The following is a 16192-nucleotide window of genomic DNA, read 5'->3' as shown; positions in this document are numbered from 1 at the left end:
GCAAGAACTGAGGCTGATCCAAGGATCCCAGAACTGGCAAGAGCCTTGGATATCAGCTAGTTCAACTTTCTCATCTTCCAGATGAGGAAACTGAAGGATGATAGTGATTCTTGCCCTCCACGCCTCTATTCCTCTCACCTGGTGGGGTGATTGTGCATCCAGGGTCCCACAAGCAGTAAAGAGTGAAGACAGGATTTGAACCCAGGGCTTGGAACTTCAGGCCTAGGGCTTTTTCCATTGTAGCATGCTTTCTTTTTGAGATCAAGACTAAAGTAGTTTGGTCACCTGAGGGATGTGGGATGAACTCACTGTGTTCTGATCTGAGACGCAAAGAAATCTGAGTCACTGACCTTGTTTTCAGGAGGTTTGAAATCTTGTTGGAAATACAGGATGAATTTACCAAAAGACTGATGATGTGGTAGCCTGTTCCTAACCCCAACCCCCCATCCAGAACAGTTCTGCTCATTTCCACTACCAGTAAGAAGGGGTGCTGGCCCCTCTGGCTACAGGGTGGGGATGAATCCAGGTGGCAGCATCTTGGAATCATCAGCCCAACAGGAACTGAGGTTTCTGGAGCTGGAGAAGGATCAGGGGCCCCCTGGGAAGCCCTCGAGGGAAGGGGCTGTTGGCACAGCTTGGAACGGTCAGCAGAGAGGTCAGCTTGCCAGGTCTCCTCCAGGTTGGGAAATGCCTGGTTTGGCTGAGAAATGATGATGCAGAGGGACAGCTCAGCCAAGCTGAACTCAGTCACTGCTGTCCTGGGGTGGCATTGGGAATGAGATCAGTCACAGAGAACACTCCCCTCACCCCTTCTTGGCAAACATGAACCTGTAATAACCACCCAGCTCCTGTAGGTGATACTCTGAGGTTTAGAAAGCCCTTGAGTCAGAAAGTACATCAACCCCAAGTGACAGCTGAGGAAACCAAGGCTCAAAGCACTGAATTGAAGTGATTGGTCCATGCCGGCACAGCCCAGGGATCCATCAGAGCCGGAATCCATGCCTCTGCTTCAGGGTTGAAAGAATCTTGGTTCCAGTCATATGTCTTCCCTTGTTTTAGGTCCACCCAAGTAGCGTTTAAATCTTACAGAAACTGCGGGGGGATGGAGGTGCTCAGGGTCTGGGCCAGGCTTTGGGTCTGGTCTCAGCCCTGGTATTTTTGTTTGAAGGGTCTGGGTGGGTGGGCATCCTAGTGAGCCTCTGAAGGTTTGAGAGCCCTGGAGCCATCAGGACTGATGCTTTCTGCTCACCAGTGGCTTCCTGTCACAAAGTGTCCTTCATTAGGGAGGCTGGAGACCTGGAGTGCTGGGGAGGGGGCACGGGCTGCTTTTGGTTGGGGCATCTGGGTCCCCTGGCTTTAGGGGAATGAGGAGGCAGGACATGGCTGAGCAGGCAGCTCGCTCCTGGGTCCTACTACACATCCCTCTTATGACATGTGGCCTGGCAAGTCCAATTCTAAGCCGCTGAAAGCCTGGCTTGAAGGTGCCCTGCCCCCGCTTGGCAGAGCCTGCCTGGGATTGGCTCTGGCGCCTTCCCCCAGGGCCCCCCTTCCCCACACCCCCACTGTTGGGGAGGGGAACCGAGTGGAGTGGAGCAGAGCTTAGCTGGGCCTGGCATTCACATCTGCAGTGCCTCTTGAGGGGGGAGGGGCAGGGAGTTCCTGATGCCCTTATAATAACTGGAGAGTCTGGCAGAGGGCTTCGGCGAATGCACCAGTGTGTCTGCGGCGGCAGCAGCGGCGGTGGAGGTGGGGAGGGCGGCAAAGGTAGGCAGCTGGAAGGGCAAAGGGATTTGGGGGACAGCTGGAGTGGGGAAGGGACCTTCCTCTCTGAAGCCCCCAGGGGCCTGGGAATTAAAGAAGAAGGAAAAAAAGAGGAAGGAAAACAAGCTCCTTCAACAATGGCCATAGAGGCAGGAGAGTGGGAGAGTGGGGGGGGGCTGCTGCGGAAAACTGGCCCCCTTTCCCTTCCTTGAATCAGACTCCGCCCCCACAGAGCTGCCTGGGCCACCCTGCTGGTTCCCTTTCCCCAGCTCTGGTGGGAGCATCAACAATGCTTCTGTGGGGGAGATGTCTACTTGGCTCATTCCTCTGTTCTCCTGTACTCTCCTGCAGGTGGAGATAAAGCCGGGGGACGGAGCCGCTGCTGAACCTTGGGGACAAGCCACCGCCGTGGCAGTCAAGGTACTTTGGCGCCGGAGGTCACAGAGGAGTGGGGACTGGGGCATGGTGGGGTGGGTGCCTTGGGCTGGAGGGACTCTGGCTTGGCTGACAAGAAAGAAGCCAGTCTGTGGCCTGGTGAGGTGACCTGGCATCCCTGGCCCTCCCTAGTTCTGTGTTTGTGTGTTACCAAGGACCTCCAAGACCGGAGCTGTGTGCACGCACGCACCCGCCTGGGCGGGCTTTCATCTCATGGTTCCCTGGGTTGAGGGTGTTTCAGGTGGGAGTTGTGGTTTGATTTGTTGTAATGTTTTCAGAATGACACCCCTCCCCCTTCTCCCTCTGCACACCCTCCACCCCCTGCTGCTGTGGGCTTTCACCCAATCAGCAGAAATCCCCAGAGCGGGGAGGGGGTGGAAAGTGAAGTGGAGAGGAGGAGAGCCAGGCTCCCCGAGGGAGCCTAAAGAAGGAGGCATGATATCATTGCTCATGCTGTGGTCACCATGGTGATGGCTGTCATGCTGGGGCAGTGGGAGGGATGACGACGGGCTTTGGGTGGAGTAGTGACGTCATGCCAGGGCGTGTGTGCTACTGCCACCTTTGGGGTTTGGGACCCGTGGGCACCATGTGGGACTTGCCGGATATGGAGCGGAGGGAGGCCCCGAGGTGGGGAAAAAGAGGGACTTTCCTGGTCAGGCTGACTATAGTGCAGGTGAGACAGCAAAGTAGATCTTGGGGGGAGTTGAAAAGCCAAAGGTGATGTGGGTAGAGAGGAGCTGGCTGGCCACTCCTTCCCTGGAGGCTTCTTGGTGGGTGCTAATCCTGCCCCTCAGACTTCCCTCCCCCAGCCTTCAGGCTCCTATTACAACTTTCAAACAGGCCATTGAGGGAAAACAAACAAACTCCCCAAACTCCCGAGAGTAGCCCTGAGGGGCTGGCTAGCCGGGCTGAAGACCTGGGCTAGCATATTCGGGGAGAGGGAGGGAGGGAGGCAGAGCTGTGCCCAAATCGGGGAGTCTCTCCTTCAATTACAAAGGATGGGACCTTTTGCTTCTCTGTTTTGTAATCTGCAAAATGCGAATTATGCATTTTCTTCAAAGTGATTTAATATGCTGGATCTCTCCCCACCCCTCTCAAGTTCAGGGTCCTCACCGAAAGCCTGACATAGAACTGAAGCATTGGAGCTGGAGAGGATAGTGTAACTTGTCTGGTCCAGCCCCCTTCCCTCCACCCCTTTTGTACATGAGGAAACTTAATGGCCAGAGAAGGCAAAGAACTAGTCCAAGGTCACATAGTAAGTGTGCTTTGAAGGGGATGGAAGTGATCGTGAATCCTTCCGTGGAGCTTGAGATGCTCTTCACCACTCCCACCCCGATTCCTCCTGCCATAGCCCCTCCCTGGGAGGCTGGATTCTTTGAGGTGCTGAAACTGGAGGATAGTGGGGTGGGGGTGAGGCATGGCTTTTGGTTTTGTAAAAACTGAGGTTTGAAACAGGACCAGGTTCTCCATTGCTTGTCCTTGAGAGCAGGGGACTGTCTTACTTGCATTACACTGTCTAGTTGTCTCTAGAGCTTAGGACAGCGCTTTGCACATGGTAAGCACTAGGTAGATTTTTTAAAAACTCGTTCATTCATTCATTGATGTGAAATGTAGGACCTCTGCTTTGGGAACCCCAGGCTCCATCCCCATCAGGCCATGATGTTTTCTGTTCATCTGTACTCATGGGCAGGCTTGTCCCTGATTGGGTGAGCTGCCCTGCCTCATCCTGCCTTGGTCCATCCCATTGAGGGCATGCTACCAAGTGGGTGCCTGCATGCATGAGGGTGTGAGTTGATGAGGCAGTGATGGGAGTGTTAAGGAGGGATGCTGCTCCTGGGATTTCATCCTTGGGGAGCAGAGTTCTGCAGACTCCCTTTTTTACCCTCAACCCCAGCACCCAAAGATGCTCTGTCTCGGGAGTGGCAAGAACCCGGCAATAGCCACTGAAGTCCCTTAGCTGAGGAGGGTTGAGAGTAGAGCATGTAGCTTATGTTAACAGACTGGGGCAAGGGGGAAGGCCAGGAGTGAGGAGGCAGGCAGAGGAAGGTTTGTAATTCTGGGAAAGTTGCCTGGTGTGAACGAGAGCAGGTTGTGGGTCACAGCTGGCCCTGTTTATGTGTTGGGACCACATGTGTTTTACCTTTTCCAGAACTGAATTCCCTCATAAACACCTTGATGAAAGGCATTGACACCCTGGAGTGAACCCAGACTGGGACAACCACAAGGGGACATGAGTGTGTTGAGACAAGTTATGGGAGGGGGTGATGGTGGAAAATGGACATACTTAGGCTGAAGTAGAGAAGACTCAGGGCAGAAGGGGATGTCATCATTGGGTCAAGGCATTTGAAGGGCTGTCTTGTGGAGGAGGGGTTTGGACCAGGAGCAGTGGGAGGATACAGAGGCTGACTGAACTTGATGGAAGCCATTCTACCTGTCCCAAGGGAGCTGCTGGGCACCTCCAATGAGGGAGGCATGCTTGCTTGTCTGAGGTGTTGTGGTAGAAGGTCCATGTTGGATCAGCTAGCCTTTGTTGGGATTGTTCCCTAACACTCAGAGCCCCCATAGCTGTGGAGTATTTTACCCCCAACACACGGCCCTAATAGAATTAAAGCCAGAAATACTAACCCACTTCTCTCCAGAGATTTTACCCTTCTTCTTTCCACACCCCCCAGACCACAGGGAAAGGAAAGGAAAGCCATTTGGGGTATAAGCTTCCTCCCAAGCATGCCCTTGGCATGGTGGGAATCCTTCCTCAGTAGTTTCTCTGGAACTCACTTCTAGCCACTGACAGACACCTTTTCAGAACAGCTGCCTTTCCCAAGGGAACAGAGTAGTGTGCAAAGAGCCCTGGACTTAGAGCCTTGGCATCCGGTCCCACGGCTGCTACCCTACTTACTGTGTGACCTTGAACAAATCATTTCTTTTTACTGGGCTTATGTTTCCTTCTCTGGAAAGTGAGGGGGTAGATGACACAGTCTCCCAGCTTGGGACACAAAGTGTGTGTTTGAGGCAGCGGGGACGGGGGGGGGGGGGGGGGGGGGGGGGGGGGCTGGGTGTGGGTGGGTGTGTATCTGTGTGTGTGCCAGCATGTGTGTGTGTATATGTCTATGGGTGTATGTTTCTGTGTGTGTGCATGTGTGTATGTGAGTATATGTGTGTCCATGTCTGGGGGGGGGCATGATGGAGGACAGCTTTCTCTCCTAATTGCGTGGGACAGACCTTCAGATCTGCTGTTGGTGGTGGCCACAATGGTAGCCATGATGGCACACTGGCTTGGCCCTCCCCTAGGGGAGGGCACCTGCCAGCTGGGGCCTTCCCTCTGCTCAGCTCTCTTGCAGCAGAGGGGGAGGGGAAGCTCCTGGCACAGCAGGCATGTGCTCAGCTCAGGTTGGCCCCATTCCCTGGTGCAGCTTTCACCAATGAGCTAGGCTCTCCAGCAAGTCTTAAGATGCCTGTCGGGGAATGTGTCCATGTTCTGTGGCCCATGATCATGGTCCCCATCCATGTTGGACTGGGCTGACAGTTTGAAGGTGCTCTGGTAGACTCACTGGTCATCTCTGTAAACACATTTCAGGTAGAGATTGTCCCATTCTTAACACTTGTGTCCTGGTGCCCAGCACATAGTAGGTGCTTACTAAATCCTCAGTTGATTAGTTAATCCCTCAGTTCCAACCATTGGGCAAAACTGCATGCTGTCCACCCATGATAGGGTTAGGGCTGTTCCCTGATCAGGACAGATTAGGAAGGAGAGGCTCTGTTGGGATTCCTGGCTCTCAGTATGTGCTGGTCCTGGGAAGGATGTGAGAGTCTCTGTTTGCTTGGTGGGCTATGTCCATCTCTCATGCCTGCTGGGAATATGCCAGAGTTCATTGAAATCCCCTTCCTGGGAGGTGGTTGTCCTTGTCCTCTTGGCACTGTTTGGGAGTGGGGGAAGGGTGCCACCCCATTGGGAGAGCCCCAAGCAGTTACATGGTGCTCCCCATGTCTGTTGTCTCCATTCTTCCTCCTCCACACTGACCCTAGATTGGCTGAGAGCCGCCTGAGGCAATTTTGGGACCTTGCCCAGGATTCCTGCCCTGGCCAACTCTCCCCTCCCCATGCCTGAAAAAAATGCCCTCCTACTGCTGATCTTTGCTTTCCACCCACCCCCACCCCCACCAGTGTCTTCTTGCCTGCCTGCCTCCCTCCTTCCCTCTCTGACTTGGCAGCCGGCATCCATGTCTGTGTGATTCAAGCTCGACCAGGCTGCACGTGGCGGGGAGGTTTACAAACACTGCTGAGGCAGCTAGCAGTAGGGGGAGTGAGTCATCTCTCCCTCCCCCTCCCCTCCCCTTCTCCTCCCCTCAGCTCAGGGAGAGAGAGAAAGAGAGAGAGAGAGAGAGAGAAAGAATGAATGAGAAGCTGTAGAGTCATGGGAGACAGAAGCAGTTGGCCATCCCTGGGCAAGACACCTTGGACAAGTCACTACTTGGTAGTGGTCCTACTTCTTCTGTAAATAAGGGGATTGGAGTCTATGATTTTCCTTCCAACTTGGGACTGGAAGGGGGTGAGAGAAAGAGGGGGGGCGGGGAGGGGGAGAGTGTGTGTGTGTGTGAGTGTGTGTGTGTGTGTGTGTGTGTGTGTGTGTGTGTAGTGTGTGGGCCTTGAATCATCATCAGAAGCATCTTAGTAATTGCAGAGATTTCAAAAGCTTACTTAGAATGGAACTGTTGGAATGGGTTGATCCTACTTTCCCCAAGGCCCACACTAAAGAAAGGGAGGAAAGTTGGTACATAACTGGACTGGCTATACTGGGCACTGGACTCCTCCTGGCACTTGGGGTCTATTCAGAGTTCCGCCTCTCTGATAGGTCACTCTCTGACCTTGTTTGTGCTACTCCTTTCACACTTCTTGACCTCAACTTGTTCTTCTCTAGGATGAGGAGGTTGGACCAGATGAACTCTTTGGTCTATCTGGACCTAGAATTTCTGAGAATACCAGCATTCATGAATTGGAGGGGCTAGTGGGACGACAGTGGTATAGTGAGTGCTGGATTTCAACTCAGAGGGTCTCAGTTCAGATCTTAACTGTAACTTCCTACTGGTGTGAACTGAGGCAAATTACTAGAAGAGTGGTGGGAAACCTTTGGCCTCGAGGCCACATGTGGACCTCTAGGTCCTCAAGTTCAGTCCTTTGGCTAAATCCAAATTTCACAGAACAAATCCCCTTAATAAAAGGCCACACCCAAGGACCTAGAAGGCCACATGTGGCCTCAAGGATTCAGGTTCCCCATCCCTATACTAGACCTTTCTGAACCTGTTTCCTTATCTATGATGTGGGGCTATGCAGTGGTATCAAACTCAAATGAAAACATCCCGTGGCCTGCATGTTGACTTAAAAAAACACCAAATAAAATGATCTGCCATCTATATTTTATTGTATTTTTATTTTGTTAAACATTCCCCGGTTACATTTTAATCTGCTTGGTCCACACTCAGGAATAACACTGGATTTGGAGTTAGGAAGCCTTAGCTTCACATGCTTCTTTAGACCTTTGCTAGGTTGTGTGACAGTCATTTTATCTCTCTCAGCCTTGGCCTTCTCATCTGTAAAATAGGGAGGAGCGCATTACCTCCCAGGTTGTTAGGAAGATCAAACAAGTTCGGTAAAAAACACTTGGCAAACCTTAAGTCACTACATAAATGCTAGTCATTATTGGAGAAGGAAAGGTGGTGAGTGTAGTTCTGTTCATAGCCATAGTATCGAGTAGTCAGTAGAGTATGGAGTGGTTGTAGGAGGTGCTTTCTGAGTGTGGGGTCAGGGAGAATCCAGATAATTAAATCCACTGGATCAATTCTTGGGCCCAATGGTTATTACTCATACTGTTCAAATCTTTTTCTGTTAGCAAACCAAATAGACTGGTGTGAATTTCACCTCCTTGGATTTCTCTGGGTCCCGCCTCTGGGTGAGGTGATGAAATCTCTAACTAGCGTGTGGGTGGCTGGCTGGGGGAAAGGGGAAAGAGGAGAATCACTGCTGAACAATTAATAGCCAACTCTGCTGGTGGGTTAGGAAATGAGAGCTCCTTCCCTGGAGTCTTCACAGACTCAGATACAGTGAGAAGCAGTAAGCTGCTGTTAGACAGGTGGGATCACCTGATTTCCCAGAATCTTCCAATTGGAGGGACACCTGGCCAAGAATCCCCAATAGAATATTACCCAGAAATCAACATGTAGCCTTTGAAGGCCTCCGCTGAAAGGCAACTAACTCATGCCCAATTAAGGCAATCCCTTCCACTTGGAGACAGCTCTAATTGTTGGCACCTTTTAAATTGAAACCCCCCTGGGCCTGAGAAGAAATAGTTTGTTCCAGGTCATCTCCTGGTACTTGAAGACAGCTATCATGTCCTGGGTTCTTTCAGGTAATCCACAGGTGGACTGATTTGGAGGCCATTCCATTCTGGATACCCTCTTGGGTACATGCTAGCTTATAATTGTTGTTCCACAGAAGTGTGGAGTCCAGGAAGGGGTACAGTCTCCTAGATATGTCCCCTAGACCTGGGGCAGACTGAGTATGGAGGAATTAGCTGCCCCTGGGAGGCTACTCTTCTCCCTAAGGTCAGATGGGCTATTTGGGTACCGTGTCTCGCACTTGACACCTTGAGCTCAGCAGCCATTAACACCCCCAGACCATTACAAGGAGGGTGCCTTAGCCATACCTTAGCATGAACTTGAGAAGGGGGTCTGTTCACTCAAGGGCAAGACTTGCCCCGTATCTCACTCACATTTCATCTTCTAAGGTTGAGTCTCCTGTTCCACCTGTCGGGTTCTCTGGGGAGCTCCTTAAGCAGTTTTGCTGCAGTGAAAGGGAAGGCAGGAAATGGCAGCATTTCTTCTTGCTGACCTCCCCCCCACCCCTTAGTAGAACTTACCTTTTAAAATTTTTTTAGTTTAATTTAATTTTTTAATTTATGGAATAAAACAAGCATTTCCACAACAGGACAATAAAAAAGATTATTGCACATGAACCTGCAAATCTGCGCTACACAACTTGCTATTCCTTTCAAATATACAGCAAAATTATGGCATTCTCTTTTTCCTTTTTTTCTTCCCTTCCCCTCTTTCCCCCCTCGCCATGGCTATCACTAGATGCAAACAAGGTGTGTGTGTGTAAAATTATTCTATACATACTTTTATTTACCAGTTCTTTCTCTGGATGCAGATAATGTCTTCATAATTTGGGTATTTATAATAGACAAAATAACTTATTGCTCAAAGTCGTTCTTAAAACAATATTGCTTTTACTGGGTACGGTTCTCCTGGTTCTGCTCATTTCACTCTTCATTATTTCATGTGTCATTCCATGTTTTTTTACTCTCATTGAGCTCGTCATTTCTTATAGCACAATAGTATTCCGTCACAACCACATACCACAACTTGTTCAGCCATCCCCCAATTGATGGGCATCCCTGCAGTTTCCAGTTCTTTGCCATCACAAAGAGAGCCACTGTAAACATTTAGAGCTGTCCTTCCTTTGCCAGTGTCCATCACAGTGTTCTGCATGTAACAGACAATTTGAATGTGTTGAATTAAGGAGGATCTTGGAACCATTGTGCCCACTGTCCATGGATTGGCACACGTTCGCCTTGTTTCTTTCACAACCCTCCAACCCTGTGATTTGGCTTTAGCCTTTTGGAGGCCCTGGAAAGGTGTTGGTGGGTCTTGAGAGATTCCTTCACTCTGAAACAGATGGAGTATTCTGATTTCCAGCCTCCTGCCATCCCTTTCTTTGCCCCTCCCTCCCTTCTCTCACTGAATGGTTTTTACGGGAGGTGGAGACTTGACCAAGATCCAGCTGGAGAGCGATTCTTGGTTCCTTCCCACAAGGCACAGTCTCCTCCTGCCCCCTTTCCTATTCCAAGTTGGTATAAGGCTGTAGCCCACCGGGTGGGCAGAACTCAAGACTGAAAGGGGAAGGGGAGTGTCTCTTCATGCCCCAGTGTCTAGCAGGCCACTGAACTCTCAGAAGTTGGAACAGGGAACACAGCAGCAGAATGCTGGTTGCTATATGATATTAGAGGGTCAAGCTTAAGGACCTTCCAGGTGAATTGATGGCTGACCTAGAGGGAACCAAGAAGAACGTGTAGTCCAACCCCTTCACTTTATTTTTTAGTTTAATTTTTAAAAAAGCTACCTTAATTTCATTAATATCTTTTTTTAAAAAAACACCGATCATTTCTAAAAATCCCAACCCCACCCCCAGAATTAAGCCATCCATTGTAACAACAGCAAAGTTATTAATCAAAACCACATAATATAGTGACTGAATTTGACAGGGTATACACCGTTCTGCTCCAGTAGTTCTCCCCCACCCCCATCTTATTTGCCAAGTGGAAGGGGGAGACATGCTTCATTTCAGGGTTGTGAGGCTCAAATGAGGTAACATTTGTGTGGTACTTAGCATACTGCCTGGGAAACAGTAGGGGCTGAATAAATGCTTTCGCCCTTCCTATCTATTCTTCAGGACCATTACTGATTTTTTAGTTTCAGTTTATAAATTTTGGCTGTCACCATCTAGACTGTTTCTCTGACTTTGCTTCATTTCACTCTGTATCTGGCATGCAAATTTTCCCACATGTCTCTGAAGTCCAAATTCCTCGTTATTGCTTACAATACCTTAATACTCCAATAATCCCTTGCCCCACCCTGATAATATACTCAGTACCTATTTTCTCCCTGTTTTGTTTATACTTATTTACGCACATGCTGTCTCCCCTGCTAAAATGGAAACTTTTTGAGGGCAGGTACTGTTCCATTGTCTTTGTATTCCCAGGGTCTTGCACACTGCACAGTGCTGTGCTAAGCATTTAATGACTGCTTTTTGATTGGTCAGATTCATATACCAAACTTCCTTCTGCCACTCTCCAATCACTTCAACCCCTTAATTGGAAAGACATTGCAATGCTGAAGACACAGCATGCCAAATCATCAGTTGGGGCAGTGCCAGAATTAGAATTTGGGTCTAGTCAGAGGATATGATAGATGGCTGGCTGGATGGATCAGCGGATGGGTGGGTAGATGGATGGACAGACAGACAGAATGATAGAACTTTTAGTAATCACTTATCTTGTGCCAGGAACTGGGCTAAGTACTGAGGATTCAAATATAAGCAAAAACAAAGACAGTTCCTGTCCTTATGTGAGAATGAAGGGGAGTGTGTGGTTCCATGGTGTTAATTTTCTGCAAATGAGACAGAGACTTGGTTGGGACAAAATAAAGATGAAGGCTCACCTAGGAGAGTCAAGGGTGGTTCCTGGGAGCAGAGTCCAAGTTTTTGTTCCAACCCCCAAAGCTTGTTTGGGTCTTTGTTTGGGGGTTGGTGTTCTTCTCGCTTGAGCATCTTTCAATGTTAAGGCATTTGGAAGAAGCAATGTGGATTAGATATTGAGTGATAGAAGGAGAAGTGACTACACTTATGATCTCCAGGGAGGGAGGTTAGAAGAATGGTGGTGCAGCTGAGAGAAATGGACTGGCTGGGAGGGAAAGAAGCACATTTGAAGGGCAAGTTGATATGAGGTCAGCTTTGGACTTGGCAGATGTAAGGTGAGTCCATACGAGCTCTCTGCCAGTAGGGATTGGTCCATTCTTTGTAGTTGTAGCCTCATTGTCTGGCACACATTAGGTGCTTAATAAATACCTGTTAGAATTTACTGCTGGAAGGGACCTGAGATTTACTCATTTTATATATGAGGAAACTGAGGCCAAGAGAAGGAGGGACTCACCCAACATCATGCAATCAGAATGAGGCTTGGAAGCCAGGCCTTAGGATGAGTGTTTGTTCTCCTTAACAGCTTTGTCCAAGGTCTGACCGTATATTTCAAGGCAGGGCAGAACCAAAGGGCAGGCCAGCCCTGGAAGACTGCATTCCCCTTCTGGGCATGGGATTTTAGAAAGGACACATAGCAGCTGGAGGCAGCCTCAGATGGGGAGGGGTGTTAGAGAGCCCAGCAAAGGATGGTGGGCCCTAGAGTGGCCATTGGGTGGTCTTTGATCCTGTACTTCTGCTAACTGGCTGGCTTACTATAAGCTGCCAGGTTCTCTGATAACCTAGGAGAAATCTCATAAATATTCATGACGTGCTGCCGATGATGTGCAATCCTGAGTCAGTGTGCTGGGAGTCAGGACCTCCTGCAGTCAGCTCCCACCACTGAAGCTTTAGAGTTGGGTGACTCCAGCCACATCTCTTCATCTCTCTGGGCTTTGGACAAACTGATAAGGTGAAGACACATCTTAGAATGGGCTTCCACACTGTTGAAATGCCCTACCACCTCCTGCCTAGTACTGAGTACAGGTTTTCGGAGATTGGGGTGCAAAGCTTATCATATGATCACAGAATCATTGGTTTAGGTTTGGAAGGGTCCACAGAGGAAATCAATTCTGGTGCCCTTGTTTTACAAAATGGAGAAACTGGGGCACAAAGCAGTGAAGTGACTTACCCAAAGCCACACAGCTGGTAATTGACTATGGTGGGATCTGAATCCGTGTCTTCCTGACTCTAAATGCAGGGCCCTACCCACTGTGTCATTCTGCATTATCTATTATTTAAGGTTCTTACTGTGTTGGAGACCTTCAGGCAGTCTGTTGAGGCCTCTATGTGCCTTCTCAGAGGAATGTGTTTAAATACAACAAAAAGACCCCATAGAATTACAGAGGAAACAGTGGTGGAAATACAGTTGTCAAGATTTCTTTTTAAAAAGAAAACAAGTTCATGGACCTAGGTTAAGAACTCTTGATTCAGATAGTTTATAGTCCCTTCCTCCCTTGAACTCACAGTGTTTTGGGGGATAAAGCACAAGCAAAGATAATGATGGCTCACGTTGATATGGTGATTAAATATTTTCAAAATGCCTTCTGCATCTTTTTTCATTAGCTTCTCCCAACAACCTTGGCCAGTAGTTTGCTATTTATTGTTGAGTTGTTTTCAGTCACATTCCACTCTTCTTGACTGCTGGAGTGGTTTGCCATTTCCTTCTCCACCTCATTTTACAGATAAGGAAATTGAGGCAAACAGAGTTAAGTTACTTGCCTGGGGTCACACTGCTAGGAAGTGTCTGAGGCTGGATTTAAGCTCAGGTCTTCCTGACCCTAGGCCCTAGAGCTCTATCTACTTGGACTTGCTTCAGTTTGCTATAGCAGAATTACATGATGAGAAGCTCAGGGCTGAATTTATTAGCAGCACAGGTGATCAGGCAAGGTGGCTTCCTGGAAGAGGTAACCTTTGAACTGAGCATTGAAGAATGGGTACAAACTCATCAAATGAGAAAGAAGAGAGGATGAAATGGATGTTCCCTTGCCACTTTGCTTATGCTTTAGGTCCCAAAGTACTCTCTAAAGTGGGATGCTTGGGTGTTTTGGAGAAGGGCTTGAGAGGAGGGGACAAGATCCTGCTCTTGCATGGTGTCATACCCAGGCCAAGTATAGAGGCTCTGTTCACGAACTCCATTCCTGACCCTTGTTTGGTTGGGTTTTTCAGCATGCTCTCCTTCGGTTGGCGCAGATACCTGTACTGTAAACTTTGGCAAACAAGATTTCCTATGTCATCATGGCCAAAAAACTTCATCCACCTCACTATTATCATCTTCTGGTCTCTTTCCATTAAGTTAGGTTAGGTCTTGAAATGTGGTCTATCATGGCCTAGCTTGGATAGGATCTTTCAGAGCATCTGCTCCCCTGGTACAACCTTGGAGGATGTATCATGAAGTGTGGGGACTAGGCGGGGCTTCAGGTGGAAATCTGGAATCCCCCATGCCTGCTGCTTCAGAGAAGCTGCCCCGTGATTTCATTATTGAGCCCAATTCGATGTTGGTACTTCCCTGCCCCTCTCCCCAATTTGGCTTAGGCACTCAAATGGTTAAGTTTCACCTCAGCTACAACACCTGAGATAATTGAAAACCTGTCTCCTTGTTTTAGGCCCCTTCTCCAGGTCAGTGTTACCAGATCCTTTGTAATTTTGGGCACTGAGTAACCCCTCCCTTTCCCTCCATTTGTGGGGGAAACAGGAGTGAGATGCTTCCTTTTCTGGTTCTGCCGGCTTCGGAGAACTCTTTGGATTCCTGCTTCCCCTTCTTTGGAGGTTCTTGCTTTCCCTCCCTGGGAGGGGGTGGGGATGGTGGAGAAGTTTGGTCCTTGGCTCTGAGAGCAGATGGAGCTTAGGTGGAAGGCGCACAATTGGTTCTGTGTTAGTTCCCTGTCCCTATATCACCTGGCGCCTCCGCTCTTCCAGTCTCCCTGCTTCCCACCTCACTCTCAAACTGATTTTTTCCCACCTCCCTGCTGATCTCATTGCTGAAGGAGAGGAAGTGGGGGAACTGGGAGACAAATCTGTTCCTGTTGGGGACTTTGGACTCTAGCCAGAAGAGCAGCGAGAGCCAAGCTAGGCTGAGCAGCTCTGAGGGAGAATCTCGTCTGGCTCCTCTGCCCACTTTCCTTCCTCACCTTCCCCTCCCCCCTGTGATCTTTCTCCCTGTGGGAGCCTGAGCCAGCTGAGAGGGTGCCCTCAGCAGTCTCCCAGGCTGTGCCTTCTCTCGGCTAGACAGACAGATGGAAGGAGCTTGTCTCACATAATAATGTGCTTTGTTGTCCTGTAACCAAAGCTTAGGACTGAGCCTTGAAGAGGAGCGAGAAGGGAGGGTGAATTGGGCAATGGGGCTGGGGGCTGGGCAGCCTGCTGGCATATGCCTTCATTGAACTGGTGGCAGCCTGGCATTGTGACCTTGGGTCTTATCCAGGATTCCCAGGGCTTCTCATTTCTGTCTGTCTCTCCTCTTCCCCCTCCCCATGTCACACCACTAGGAGCTCTGACTCAGACATGAGCCTGAACTCACCAAAGGCCCCCACCCTGAGTCCGCCCAGCAAAGAGCTTCTGCAATTGCTCCACAAAGCACCACAGGGAACCTGAAACCAGCCCTTCCCCCAGTCTCCCATTCCATATCTCTAGTCACACCCAGCTGTATAACTGGAGGTGTGGCTGTTTACTGTGGGTCTGGAGATCTTGGGAGCAAGAAAGGCAGGGGTCCATATAGAGGAGAGAAGAGGGGAAGCAGAGATCCTAGCATATTTTGTATGAGTGTCAGGCCAGGGGTGGAGAAGCTAAAGGGATATCCTTTGGCAGGGAGGAATCCATGGACTTTGCTGGGGGAAAAAAAAGTATATCTGTACCAAAGGAAAACCTTTGGTTTCCTTTATCATCTTGTGTATTTTATCTTATGCCTTTAAAAATCTTCTGACAAGGGGTAGGCAGCATTCTGCAGACTGCCAGGGTGGAGTCCAAGGTTCAGAACTCCTGCTTCAGGTGATCTTAGGGAAGGTGAGCTAACTTTGGAGCCACTCTTGGTCTTGTGCTGCTGCGGGTCCTGGGAGCTCCATCCAGACCACTCTGCCCTTGTCCAGGGTCCTGGCCCAGCAGGCACTGCTGCTTCTCTGCTAACCTGCTTGCCCCACATTACCCTTGATGCTAGTCGGACTTCAGGTTTTCAGGCAGGTGTGGCCAGTGAGTGACGTATTCTTCCTGCAAAGTCTGAGGGAAGGACGAGGTGGAAGGAGTAGCACCCCGACGAGGGGCATCTCCCTAGCAAACCCACATTCCTCCTTGGGACGCTGTCTCTACTGCGCAGGCCAGGGACCTCTGACGCTCTATTTTTGCCCTAGGTCTGCTTTTCAGGCCAAAGTGTGAATTCTGGCAGTGCTTAGGTAGGCATTGTACATGACATTCTTGTTCCAATCTGTGCCTCCAGTTTGCAGCTCAGTGGGGAGCTGATGGTCCTGAGCCTGGGTCCTGGCTGAGGGACATCGACCTGAAAGTCAGTGGGAAGGAGGTGATAAAACAGATTATGTAGGAGGGGCTGGGTTTGATTGTTTGGACAGTTCAAAGCCCCCAGGTAGTGTATTGTAGAGGCAGCAAACACAGGGCTGGCCACACTCCCAAGCATGGCCTGAACCAGATTAAAATGGAATTGGCA

At 49.7% G+C, this 16192-nt stretch overlaps 1 protein-coding gene across 1 annotated transcript in view; it reads left to right on the top strand.

Annotated features, from left to right (window-relative positions):
- The window catches only part of TET3 (tet methylcytosine dioxygenase 3), a 132700-nt gene that overhangs the window by 28674 nt on the left and 87834 nt on the right, over window positions 1-16192 (top strand). Inside the window, exon 2 of the mRNA XM_036751442.1 lies at window positions 2113-2175. Within this exon, the coding sequence (XP_036607337.1) occupies window positions 2113-2175 (63 nt within the window). The remainder of the gene's footprint in view (window positions 1-2112; window positions 2176-16192) is intronic.

Source organism: Trichosurus vulpecula, chromosome 3, assembly GCF_011100635.1.
Source record: "Trichosurus vulpecula isolate mTriVul1 chromosome 3, mTriVul1.pri, whole genome shotgun sequence".
In the NCBI taxonomy this organism is placed as follows: domain Eukaryota; kingdom Metazoa; phylum Chordata; class Mammalia; order Diprotodontia; family Phalangeridae; genus Trichosurus; species Trichosurus vulpecula.
Note: the sequence above shows the minus strand (reverse complement) of the source record. Positions and strands in the feature narration are given on the sequence as shown.